The 13,023-nt window shown below is 45.6% G+C and overlaps 1 protein-coding gene across 1 annotated transcript; it reads left to right on the top strand.

The window, feature by feature from the left end:
- Positions 1-1,012: 1,012 nt before the first annotated feature.
- On the top strand, positions 1,013-11,321 carry LOC122448869 (syncytin-1-like). Its single transcript, XM_043480534.1, has 3 exons — positions 1,013-3,182; positions 3,964-3,968; positions 11,311-11,321. Exon 1 carries the CDS (start codon positions 1,390-1,392, stop codon positions 3,136-3,138), a length of 1,749 nt encoding a protein of 582 aa, XP_043336469.1. The 5' UTR covers positions 1,013-1,389; the 3' UTR covers positions 3,139-3,182; positions 3,964-3,968; positions 11,311-11,321.
- The last annotated feature ends 1,702 nt before the right edge of the window (positions 11,322-13,023 follow it).

Here is a 13,023-nt window from a genome sequence, read left to right as displayed (position 1 = left end):
TACTGGAGGCCATCCCCCTGCCAAAAGAAGTGGCCATCTTACATTGCCGGGGACACCAGGCAGCTCGCGATGAAATAGCCCAGGGTAATAATTTGGCTGACCAGGTGGCCCGACGAACTGCCCTGCAACAAGAGGCGGCCCCTTTACTGGTCCTAGAAACCTCCTTTACCCCTAAATACACCAAGGCAGAAACCAGAACTCTACTCGCCCAGGAGGGGACACAAACTCATCCTTCCTGATGGATCACCCTCCACGAAAAACTGGTCCTCCCTGAACAACAAGCCGTTACCATCATAAAGCAGATCCATGACACCCTCCATATTGAACCGCGAGCTCTCTTAACTTTCCTTAGCCCGCTCTTCTCTCCTCTTCACCTTAGACAGGCCATCCAGACCGTACATCGCTCCTGTCTGAGCTGCGCAACGACCTCTCCTCAAGGAGGGCTCCAGCCCCCCCCTCCAGGAAACCCACCAGCTGAGAGGACATCTGCCCGGTCAAGATTGGCAGGTGGACTTCACTCACGTGCCCAGACACCGGGCTTATCGTTATCTGCTGGTACTCGTGGACACATTCTCAGGATGGGTCGAGGCCTTCCCCACCTCCTGCAAAACGGCCGCAATAGTGTCCGAAATGCTGGTCAAATACATCATCCCCCGGTTCAGACTCCCTAGCTCCCTCCAATCCGATAACAGACCTGCTTTTGTTTCGCAGATAACCCAGCAGGTAGCTGCAGCCCTCAACATCACCTGGCATCTTCACATCCCGTACCGACCCCAGTCATCGGGTAAGGTAGAACGGGCCAACGGGGTCCTCAAGGCCCACCTCGCCAAGCTCGCCTCAGAAGTGCGGCTCTCCTGGGTCGACTGCCTCCCCTTGGCTCTCACCCACATCCGCACAACACCGCACTCAAAGACAGGTTTGACCCCCTTCGAACTGCTGTACGGCAGGCCCTACCTGCTGACCCATCTGCCCCCAGAAAAACCACCTCCCCTGGCCAATTAGCTGCCCCTCTTCACCCGCCTGCGCGCCTTACTCAGGGAACACGCAGATCGGGTCCTGCCACAGCCTGGAGACGGTGACGGCTCCATCAGACCGCTGTCGCCCGGGGACCAGGTGCTACTCAGGACCCTGTCTCCTGGGCCCCTCCAACCTCGTTGGACGGATCCTTACACAGTAGTCCTGACCACCCCCACTGTAGCCAAGCTCTCAGGCCTCGAACCCTGGTACCACGTGACCAGGCTCAAACGAGCCCCCTGCCGGCCTTCCAGAAAGAGATCCAGGCTTAGACTTGGGTCCAGAGGCTTCGCCAGGACACACATACCAGTCTTTTCTAACGGGGCCCACAAAGCTAAAAATCTCCTGGACCCCCTTCCCACCAGAGGCCAAAGAATGACGGGCACCCTCCTATTGCTTGTTCTCCTTGGTCAGACCTACGGGGGATTTGATGACCCGGATAAGGCAAGGCAAATCCTGGCCAGGCAAATGGGAAAGCCTTGCGACTGCGCCGGGGGGACTCTCTCCCAATATCCCGAGGGAATGGTCAGACACGTCCAATCAGTCAACTGCGGGGATAAAATGGCTTACAACTTTATAGGGTTGGGATATGAGCCCTCTTCAAATGGATACTCACGCATTGGAAAAGCCAATTCATGGCAATGCGTTAACGCCATCCAGACCCCAGAACCCCTGCCCCCAGGTCAGCTCAAGAACTGCTCTTGCTTAGAATACCAGGAAACTCTCCACTCTCTATGCTACCTTAAGGAACAGGCACACCAATGCAGGGGCCCAAAAAATAAGACTTATTGGACTGCAACACAAACAGGACACTTCCCAGGTACATCGGGCCCAGGCACTTCCTCACCTGTGTGCCCAAATAAGGCAGGTAAAGAGGTCTGCTGGAACCTAAAGGCACCCATACACATCTCAGATGGAGGAGGGGTCCAGGATATGACACGAAGGGAACAAGTCCAACAAAAACTCCAAGAAGTAATAGACCACTACTTCCCAAAAGTCCATTACCATCCCCTGGCCCTGCCTGACCGGCGGGGCCGTCTACAACTAGACCCAGCAACAACAAACTTAATACAGCTAACATGGAACACCCTAAATCAGTCTAGCCCTGAATGGGCCCAAGATTGCTGGATATGCCTAGCTGTAGGTACCCCTCGCCCGCTAGCTGTGCCGGTCAACCTCTCCCAACCGGTCAACACCTCCGTAGACCCAGCAGCGTGTAAAGTGACACCACCCTTGCGGGTACAACCGATAGAAGCCTCAATAGGATACTGCCTACGAGGCCAAATAACAGACAACGAGACAGCTCTAGACGTGGGGGTGGGAGACTTTGCCAGCTGCACCACAATACAGAACATCACCACCTCAATATGCGCCCCTCATCCCCTGGTCTTTGTCTGTGGAGGAAACCTGGCCTATACTTTCCTCCCTACAAACTGGACTGGAACCTGTGTACTCACAGTCCTGCTCCCAGACATTGACCTGATATCAGGAAAAGAACCAGTCCCCATACCCACACTAGACCATGTGGCCGGGAAAAAGAAGCGAGCCATCCAAATGGTACCCCTGCTGGTGGGACTGGGCTTATCCACCAGCTTAGCGGCAGGGGCAGCAGGGATCGGCCTCTCACAGCACACATACGCCAAGCTCTCCCAGCAGATCATATCAGATGTCCAACATGTGGCTGACACCATGTTAGAACATCAGGGGCAAATAGATTCTCTAGCAGAAGTTGTCCTCCAAAATAGACGTGGGCTAGACCTCCTCACCGCCCGAGAGGGCGGCATATGCCTTTTCTTACAGGAAAGATGCTGTTTCTATGCCAACCGCTCCGGAACAGTCTGGACTAAGATTAAAGAACTACAGGACGACCTGGAACAAAGGTGCAGACAGCTCCAGGAAAGCCCCTTCTGGACTGGACTCAATGGTTTACTCCCATACCTCTTGCCCTTTCTAGGCCCTACACTCCTGCTGGTCATGAGCCTCACCATAGGCCCCTGCCTCCTCCAATTTATTTTTCGCAGAGTCCACGAAAAAGCACAGGCCGTGACCGGATGGGCCATGATACTAACAGCTTACACTCAACTCAATCAAGAAGACATAGACCTACCTCACAATCCCACATAAGCTGACCTTTCGTCCCGACCGGCCCTGACCCCCACGTCGCCCCTGTCCAGCAGGAAGTAGCCAGGAGACAAACGTCGCCCCTTGTCCTATACCAAAAAGGCCGGGATGAAAGGTCATGCTGATCGCAGGCGGAAAGGCGCAACCAAGAAAATGCTGACAGAAAAACCGCCCCCCGCCCAAAGGTCTCAGATAAGCCCACTGCCAGGCAGACTGACAGGGACAGACATCCACCAATCAACAGCCCGTTGCCAGGCAGACTGACAGGGACAGATATCCACCAATCAACAGCCCGTTACCAGGCAGACTGATGGATGCGAAGGCGCCAAGACTCCGGCCAATCAAAAAACAGACGCGGGACCTAGAGGGCCAATCAGCACCTCGGTCCCACCACTTCCTTATCTGCTGGAGTATATAGGTGTTGCCAAGCCTCCTTGCAGATTGCAGACTCCCGTTTTTTCCTCGCTCGCGCGTGGGAGCTCTGCCCGGGAGCGATTGTCCAATAAAACCTTTTGATACTCCGGCGCCCCTTTGTCTTGTCGCGGAGTTTTTACAGTAATAACTGACTTTGCGGGGAGGATTTCCGGATTGGGAGAAGACTTTTTAAAAAATTGTTTCCCTAGCAGCGCTTGAGTCTCTGTGGGTGTGTGTGTACAGTCAAGCACACATGTATGTGTGTTGCAGGTAAGGGACTGAGCATATTAGGAATCCCCCCACCCTCACAAGGCCCCATTTCTGCTGCTTTTGTCAATTTTTCACTTTGGTTTTCCTTGCAAGGTTTACATGACAAGAGGCTTTGCTCTACTTTAAAAACAGGTTGAACACCAGTGGGCGTAGTTTGTTCTGGGTCCCTGTGGCCCTGGCATTCTAGGAATCCAGGGCTCATGGTAGGACCACAGCCTGGATTTCCTGATGCATCAGGGCACCGCCTCTACACAAAGGGAGCTGGAAGGAGGCCCTGTTCCACCCTCAGGGAGGGAGGGGTCCTCCTGGGATTGTGCTGTAACTGTAGGGTGGGGACAGACACAGGGCAGGGGCTGGAGGGGGAAGGCTTGCAGAGAGGCAGTGATAAAAGGAGGGAATTGGGAAATGATCTTCCCTTTGGGAGCAGTCCTGTTTCTTCTGGAGCCCAAGACCCGTGGTTCCAGCCTCATTTATGATAGTGTTTCCAGTAGTCCAAGACCATGGCAGCTGGCTACAACAATGTCTGAGCTGCTGAGAATGCGGCCTGGAGTCTGCCCTCTACTAAAGACAGTTCGGTCAGGACAGTGGCCTCCGGAGCTCGTTCTGTTGTACCTGGTAGAGTTACAAGGAGATTACTGGACTCCGCGGGTGCTCTATTTTCTCTTTTCTTTTCTACTTTCACTATTGCTACCATAGTTTTAGTGACTCCCTGATCAGTGGACAGAGAGAACACCAGTGCTCCCAGACTCTCTCTCTACCCTTCCACCCACCACTGCACAAAAAGCCTCGTTGTGTTCCCTGACCTCTGGGACCATGAATGGCGCCTTTATTCCAGGCCCGTTTCTGAGAGGGCGGCAAGTTTCCTTAAGCCCGATGTTTTTGACGTCATTTACACAATTAGAAAATAGAAGAGCTGGGAGGAATTTATGAAATGGTTTGATCCAGCTTCATTCCTTTCCTCTCTTTTTTGGTAACAGAAACGAGGAAAGGACCAGAAAAGTCAAGAGACTCGCCCAGGATAAAGCCATTGGTTGGCCACGGAGCTGATCTGCTACGCAGAGACACTTGGTCAAAACTCTGCAGATTATTTTTTTCAATTTTGTCATGTTAACATTGCTATGGGAAAGCTAATGGATATACAGTCCCCTTACAAGATACTTGATTTTCTCACATTTACGTGTCAGGGAAAATTTCAGAACTGGAACTCAGAGCTCTTCTCTGGTCCCCTGTCTTACTTCTTCAAACTCTCAACTCAAGGTGAGGTTTGCTGTAGAATTTGTTTCTTCAGCTGATGGATTTCCAATTCGCAAAGTTTCTGCTCCTTTGTCACTGTCCTAGCAATGGAGGGATGTTTGTGGGAACCAAGTTGGAGTCCTGGCCGGTTAGAAGCGTGCATCCTTTTCACTTCTGTCTTAGAGTTGCAGACTTATGTTTTCCCTGGTCTAGTATGGGACCCTTTGCTGTTCAATAGCTTCTCTTTTTAGGGAGGAAGCTCTTTGTATTTTTGCTTATCAGAGATTTTTTTTTTTTTTTTTGATGTGGATCATTTTAAAAGTCTTTATTGAATTTGTTAGCATATTGCTTCTGCTTTATGTTTTTTGGCTTTTTGGCCACAAGGCATGTCGGATCTCAGCTCCCTGAGCAGGGATTGAACCTGCACTCCCTGCATTGCAAAGCAAAGTCTTAGCCACTGGACCACCAGGGAGGTCTGGAAGCTCTGCTTTAATGTCTCCTCCGCCTTGGGAATTGATTCCTTTGCCTGAATGTTCATTCTTTACCTCAGGAGCCTGTGTTTGACTTCTTTGTTGTCCTGAGTCGCAGTTTTCTTCCTCTGAGAAGACTCCTGTGACCTGTTGGCAATGTTTGTGCTTGTCCCCATCATTTCCGGAACATACCTTAGAATAGCCTTGACACAGTGCCCTGGAGTTGTTAGCTAGACTATGAAAAAGTGAAATGGAAAATTTCACTCTTACATGCATTATTGCAAGTGAAAGATGTCAGACTAAGAAGGAAAGGTACTATATGTTTCCATTTATATGATATTCTGGAAAAGGCAGAACCATAGGGATAGAAACTGGATTGATGATTTCCTGTGAGTAGTGTAGGGCTTGATTACAAGGGACATGGGGACATGTTTGTTGAGATGAAGCTGCTCTATGTCTTGATTTTGGTGGTAGTTACAGGATTGTATGTATTTGTTAATACTCATAGAACTGTATGCCAAAAAGGTAAATTTTATTGTATGTAATTTACACCTTAATATAGGTGACTGCAGAGAAATAAACAAAGACACAAAGAGACCAGGTCTTCAAAAAAATAAGTTCCAAACCAACCAAAATTGCCAACTCTCATAACTGAATTAAAATGAATATAGCCTTCTTTGTTCTGGGAGTCTGGTTTTTACGCTTAGAAATAAAATTCACTTAGTCTCAGAAATTTAAGTCTAACATGGAGGTTCTCTCCAGGATAAATATGCAGACAGTCTCTCTGGAGCCAGCTCTATCACCCTGGCCAAGAAAAGCCCTGCAAGGAGCTGCCTCTCTTCTTCTGGAAGGGTGACCCAAGGTCCAATTTATCTTGTCCAAATGGGGATACCAAATACAGGCTGGGTGGCCTCAGAATCCAAGGGGTTTGCATCTAGTGAGCGGGCCGTGCTGCTGCAAATCTCCGGGTGTTATGTCTGTACAGTTGGATGGAGGACCAGCTGGAAGCTGAGAATGATACATCATCAGGGCCACACATGGCAGGCCACTGCTCAATGCTCCAGACCCAACAGAGATGCAGAGACAGAGTGAAAGCCAAGGGAATTAGGAGCACTTGATGTCAAGTCAGAGTAAACGCGGCAGGGACCAGGTGGAGATGCATCTGAGCAAGTCCCGGAGAGAGTGTGTGATTAGACCAGCTGAAGGATGTGGTTTTCTGCCTGTGTTGGTCAAGACGGACTCATGGGTGAGACCAGATGCCTCCAGGGGCTGAGAAACTCCTGACAGATGCTAGGAGAGACGAGCCCTCTCAGTTGCCTCCCAGCCCACCTCAGGAGGCCAGTTTCTCCAGATGCTGACTGCGGTGGTGAGGTTGTGAGGAGACAGGGTTTTTCAGAAATCTAACAGAAATTTAATGCTGGTTTATTTCCCTTAATGATCATCTGGACTTCTTTCTCCCCTAGTGACCAGTGCTGAGGGGCTGCTGCAGGCTGCTCTGGGTTGTGTGTCTTTGGGAGGCCGAGCAAGCTCTGAGGACCGAATCCCTCCCCTTCAAAGGGATCAGCCACAGGGCCTGCGGGCCGTCTGGCCAGCACGGGTGAGGAGGTTGCTCCGAGTGACGTCCAGCCCTGCTGGCCTTGTCGTCATCCTCAAGTTGTCTTGGCTGATCTGTCTGCTCTGCAAGGTTTTTCCCAGCTGTGTCCAGGCCTGTGTTTGCTTTGGGCCTGTGGTTAAAATTATGCTGCTTGCAATTATCTGGAAGAAAAACTTTATCCCAATGCTGTGCTGGTCAGTGTTTAACAACTGGCTCTCTGGGGGGAAAGGCCTTGATTTGTAGCATTTGCTGAATATCCTGGTATAAATACTCCCACCATGACTGATTTCAAGCTACCAGCCTGAGGTCAAGGAGCCGAGAGCTAAGATCCACCACACAGATCCCATTGCTGCCAATAACCTCAAGAAGGTAGAGATTTGAAAATGTCCTTAAAGAAGTAGATGAGTTTTGAGTATATTACTTTTGTTTCTATTAGTATGATTTAGTTTCTAGAATTAGATTTTTAAATAATGGCTGAAATCTAAAAAGAAATGATACAAGTAAACATAAACAAAAAAGAGTTCTGATTATGAATAAATGGGGCCACATATCTCCTAAATGACCTCTGACCCTTGACCTCTTTTGGGAGTTCTTGACTGTTGAAATCAAACCCAGGTGTATCCCAAGGGATCTGGGCTCTGTAGCTTTTCTCTGGGTCATTCAATGTAAATGATGCAGCTGGCTTTTACAGAGCTTTGCATTTTAAGACTTGATATCTGCCTGCTAAAAGATCAAGCCAATGTTTGACTCCCTCAGGGTTGTTGTGATTTTGGTTATTTTTGTTACTCCCATCCTCTCAATGATGCCACATATCTCAACTTTTTCAGCCCCTTCACTCTATGGAAAAAAAAGAGATATCCTGCTGAGGTTTTCACAGATGCTTCGTAGAGTGTTTGGATTTTTTTTGCGGCATTTTGTGGGCAATGCATTGAGTGTTCTTTCTAATATTTGTACTTTCCTATTTTCCTCTCCAACCCTTATCCCCATCCCCACACCGAAATAGTTTCTCTTCTATTTTTATGAAACATGCATGATCAATTCTATCACTGACAACACCTGAAAGTGTGCTTCCAAGAAGATCCAGCTTTAAGAAAAAAAAATTATCCCCCTCCATCTGCCTTTCTGGGCTTCCTAGGCGGCTCAGTGGTAAAGAATCCACCTGCCAATGCAGAAGGCACAAGAGACATGGATGCAATCCCTGGGATGGGAAGATTCCCTGGAGAAGGAAATGGCAACCCACTCCAGTATTCTTGCCTGGACAATTCCATGGACAGAGGAGTCTGGCAGTCCATGGGGTTGCAAAGAGTCAGACACAACTGAGTGGCTGAGTGCACACACACACACACACACACACACACACACACACACACACGCACACACACACCCCACTTGCTGTCTCCAAGTATGCTGAGGCCTCCTGAAACAAACAGGACTCAGTTGGAGCTGTATAGCTATCTTCACCAAGCAATTTGGGTTGCCCTGAGCATGAGTGACCAACATTTGCAAATGACCATGTATGCCAATGTTTCTCTAGAGTCTCTTGTGTTGGTTTATGAGGTTTTTGGAATTCCTATACCCTATTAAAAGAAATCGCTCTGAAAAAATGGAGTTACATTTAGCAACTCTGACTTCAGCCAGGAATTGTTAAGGGCTAGAAAACACTAGAAATATTTCAGGGCTTGGAGATGGGACAGAACAGGGCTATGAAAGAATGGCCTTGGAAGATGAACTTCAGTCATTCACACCCCACTCCAGGCTGGCCAGTGGTCCTCACAGGATGGTCAGTCTAGTGGCAGCATGAACACCACTTGGGATTTTCACCCAAAGTGCAGAACCTCAAGCAGCTCCAGAGGGGTTTAATCTCTGGGAATGGGGTCCAGAAATCTGTGTGTCAGCAAGCCCCCAGGGAATCCTGATACACAGGCAAGTCTGAGAAGCTCTAACCCACTGATTTGAGCTCTTTCCTGGTGGCTCAGTGGTAAGGAATCTGACAGCAGGGCAGGAGCTGAAGGAGAGGCAGGTTCAATCCTTGAATAGGAAAGATCCCCTGGAGGAGGGCATGGCAACCCACCCCAGTATGCTTTCCTGGAGAAGCCCATGGACAGAGGAGGCTGGTGGGCTACAGTCCATAGGGTCGCAAGAGTTGGACATGACTCAAGCGACTTAGCACACTTGCACTGATTCAGACCCACTTTTCTTTAACTTTTCTACATAAGTATCAAGAATTTGGATTTTATAAAATATTAGATGTCCTCTGCCATAAGGAGAATTTAGTGAGTGTGTACCTATTCCTCAACATCCTTACAATGTTTGTGCTGAAAGCTTAGATTGTGAAGTAAGGCCAGCTCTCTCTCATGTGCTGCGATGTTCCCCTTCCTTGTGATTCTTAAGAAAGAGTAAGTTTTGAGACAAATCTTGTGAATGATAACTGTGAGTGACAAAAAGGTGCATGCTCAGTCGTGTCCAACTCTTTGCAACCCCATGGACTATAGCCCGCCAAGCTCCTCTGTCCATGGAATTTTTCAGGCAAGAATACTGGAGTGGGTGGCCATTCCTTCTCCAGGGAATCTTCCTGGTCCAGGGATAGAACCTGCATCTCTTTCGTCTCCTGCATTGGTAGGCAGGTTCTTTCTTTACCACTGGTGCCAGGAGATCATTGTCCATAATCCTCTTTGATCCAGAAATCAGCCATGATTCAAAGAGAATCCTGTGGACTCTCAAACCCTTCACTGGTTTGCACCCATAACTGAACACCTGTCTGAGTAGGAACATAGAATATGAAGAAAAAATGTAAAAAGAGGACTAAAAAGAGGAACAACTGTTGAATACCTGAGAATACTTTTAGCTTTTTGGCTGCTAAGTTAACAGGAGAGAGATCTGCCCCCCCACCCCCCATGTCAGGTGGTATATCCTGTTTAATGCATTTTGGAACCAAGCAAAAGCAAGCTGCATTTTTGAAAAACTCTTAGGGTAAGAAAATTACTGGAGTAGATGTCAGAACGCTTGAACCCTTGTTCTATTTTGTCCTAGTAACTCACTAGCCATGTGACCTTGGAGAAGTAGACCACTTCCTGAGCCTCTGTGCTCTCCTCTGTAAATCGGGATCGCAGTCCACCCCCTCTCTATATTGCAGGTTGTTGGGAAGATAAAATGAGAAAATGTGTACAAGTCATAGAAATATGAAGTATTGGACTGGCCAAAAAGTTTGTTTGGGTTTTTCTGCAACATCATCTTACAGCAAAATCCAAACAAATTTTCTGGCCAACCCAATACATAGGCAATATGGTATCCTGGGGCCACGTGCCAGACTGCCTCTCTGTACTTCCACCCCTTCTGCTTCCTTTTTGTAAAAACAAAATAGGCTGAGAGTCAGAGGAAAATCCCTGAGGACACATTGTTTCTGAGCTTTACAGGGGAGCCAGTGGCAGCAGAAGCTAAGGGACCCACACAGAACTGGCTGGCTTCTTCCGGAGGCCTAGACTGAAGTCTATAGGTTTTGCTGCAACCCCGGTAGACTCATCCATGAGGGCCTTGGAGAAGGATGCACCTACTTATCTGGGACTGTGCCTCTTAGAGGGATTCTTTGAACTTGTGACCCTTGTAAGCCTAGAAAAGAAGCACCAGTGGGCTGGGATGCTACTTGGATAGGTCAGCACTGCACGTCTCATTAATAAGCAATTTGGAGGGTTCTCTAACCCTATACCCAGCTGTAATATCATATTCCAGGACTGGAAATAGCATCAATTTTCAGAGTTCCAAAGACTCAGAGAGTATATCTAGAGAATAAAGCTTTCTGAACCTTGAGGAAAGTATTCAAGGACACAGTTTAACAAATTAGAATTGATTCACAACATGGATCTCAAGATAGGGAATGTGCAAAGTACAGAAGTGCAAGACCAGTAATGGCTCTTGCTTTTCCATATTTATAATCACAAGGAAAAAGGAAAACAGCATAACAGAGAGCAAACATAAAGTAGTCTGGACACAAACCATACATCAGTTATCAAAATAAACATAAATCAGCTGAATTCTTCTTTCAGAGTAGATGATCAGATTGAAGTGATGGTAAAATATGCATCATAAAGAGTTTATCAAACATATACCAGGGAATCAAATCAAAATGAAGCAAAATTGAGACTATTAACCCCAGACAAAATGACATACAAGAGCAAAATATCAAACAGGTAAAGGAAGAATAAATAATGGTTAAAGTTTTATTCAACAAAGAAGATATAATAGTTACAAAATTGTATGAATTAAATATCTCATCTGCCATATACAAATAAAAAAATAAATGAAAACAAAAAGCACACTATAAGTTTAAGGAAACTTTGGAAAAGTACTAATATAGCTGTTGATAATTGATAAGTAGCTTTCTGAATTCCAAATATCAAATAAATAACAAATAAACAATGTACTGAAGAACAGGATCATTAAACTCAACTTACTAGAAACATGTTACCAAATGGATAAGGCCTTTCTCTTTGTAAACTAGAAAGTATACATTCTTCCCTGTTTTGATGGAGCAACTAATAGTATTGATCATGTACTTAGCCACGTTGAAAATTGTATTAAAATAATACAAGGAGAGATTGTTATAGACCACATTCTCTGATTCGACTCGGTTAAGCTAGAAATCAGCAATAAGAAGGCCAGAAAGGACATTAACTACAGGAAAGCTCAAAGCATTCTTCTAATAATTATCACATCTGTGAGAAGATTCAGCTGAATTCACACAGGACTTAAAGTACTAGGGAGAGAGTGAAATAAAAAGAACACTTTGTACAAAAATTATGGGATGTAGCTAAGAATATATTATGCAAAAATATGTCTTTATTGCTTTACTATGTATAAAAGACTATAAAACATGAACTTAATTTTTCAAATGAAGATATTAGGACAAACATGGTAAATCAAAATAAGGAAAGATGCAATTGTAAATTCTCAAAAAAAAAAAAAATAGAATAGAAAAAGCACAATAGGAAGGAAACATCAAACAAAAGCAGTTTCACTGAAGAGATGAATGAGATTGAGTGACAAGCATGACTGGTGAAAAAAAGGAAGAAATGTTCAGTGTGTTGCATGAAGAAGAAAAACTGCAGAACCATGAGAGACTTAAATTTTTATTTGAAAATCGCATATATAGATATAGTATAAAAATTTTATTACTTTGATAATATAATCAAGTAAAATGGGCTCAACAAGAATTAAAATATCTGGTTAGGCAATAACCAGTAAGTTGATGTTAAAATAATTACATATCTACCATTTTAAAAAATCACTAAGCTCAGATAGTTTGATAGTCAATTTAATCTAACTTTTAAAAATATAGGAATTTCTCAGCAATTGAAGTGATTGGAGATGGCATTTAAATGACAGATAGATATATATTTGTTTTATTAAAATTACATAAACTCAATACAACATCTAATAAGGCTTATACAAAAAATAAAGCTCTGAGTCAATTTTCTAAAGTGTCAGCCAAAAATTTCAGTCAAGTAGAATAACAATGCCACACTCAAATGTGGCATTCAAAGAAATCTTATTCAAAGAATTCAAGGAAATTTCAAATTTTGAAATATATCAACCTACTTCCTTACCTCAATAAATTAAAGAGAGGAAAAGCCATATGATTATACCATAAGAAACTGAAGTACTTTATAAATTCAGCATTCATTCTCCTTAAAAATTCTAGGTAAAATTTAAATAGAAGGAAGCAGGATAAAGATATACTTAATAAAAAACATGAAAATGAACAGTTGAAAATTTCCTGGCAGTCCTGTGGTTAGGACTCAGCATTTTCACTGCAGGGGACCAAGGTTCAATTCCTGTTCCAGGAATTAATAACCCACAAGCTGCACAGTCTAGCCAAAAAAAGTGAGAAAAGATAGTAAAACCCTGAAATGA

Source organism: Cervus canadensis, chromosome 10 (genome assembly GCF_019320065.1).
Source record: "Cervus canadensis isolate Bull #8, Minnesota chromosome 10, ASM1932006v1, whole genome shotgun sequence".
Lineage (NCBI taxonomy): Eukaryota > Metazoa > Chordata > Mammalia > Artiodactyla > Cervidae > Cervus > Cervus canadensis.
This window is presented reverse-complemented; position numbering and strand designations above follow the sequence as displayed.

Bases quoted from the DNA above. Each gene is read 5' to 3' on its own strand.
- LOC122448869 (XM_043480534.1), top strand. From the start codon at position 1,390: ATGACGGGCACCCTCCTATTGCTTGTTCTCCTTGGTCAGACCTACGGG.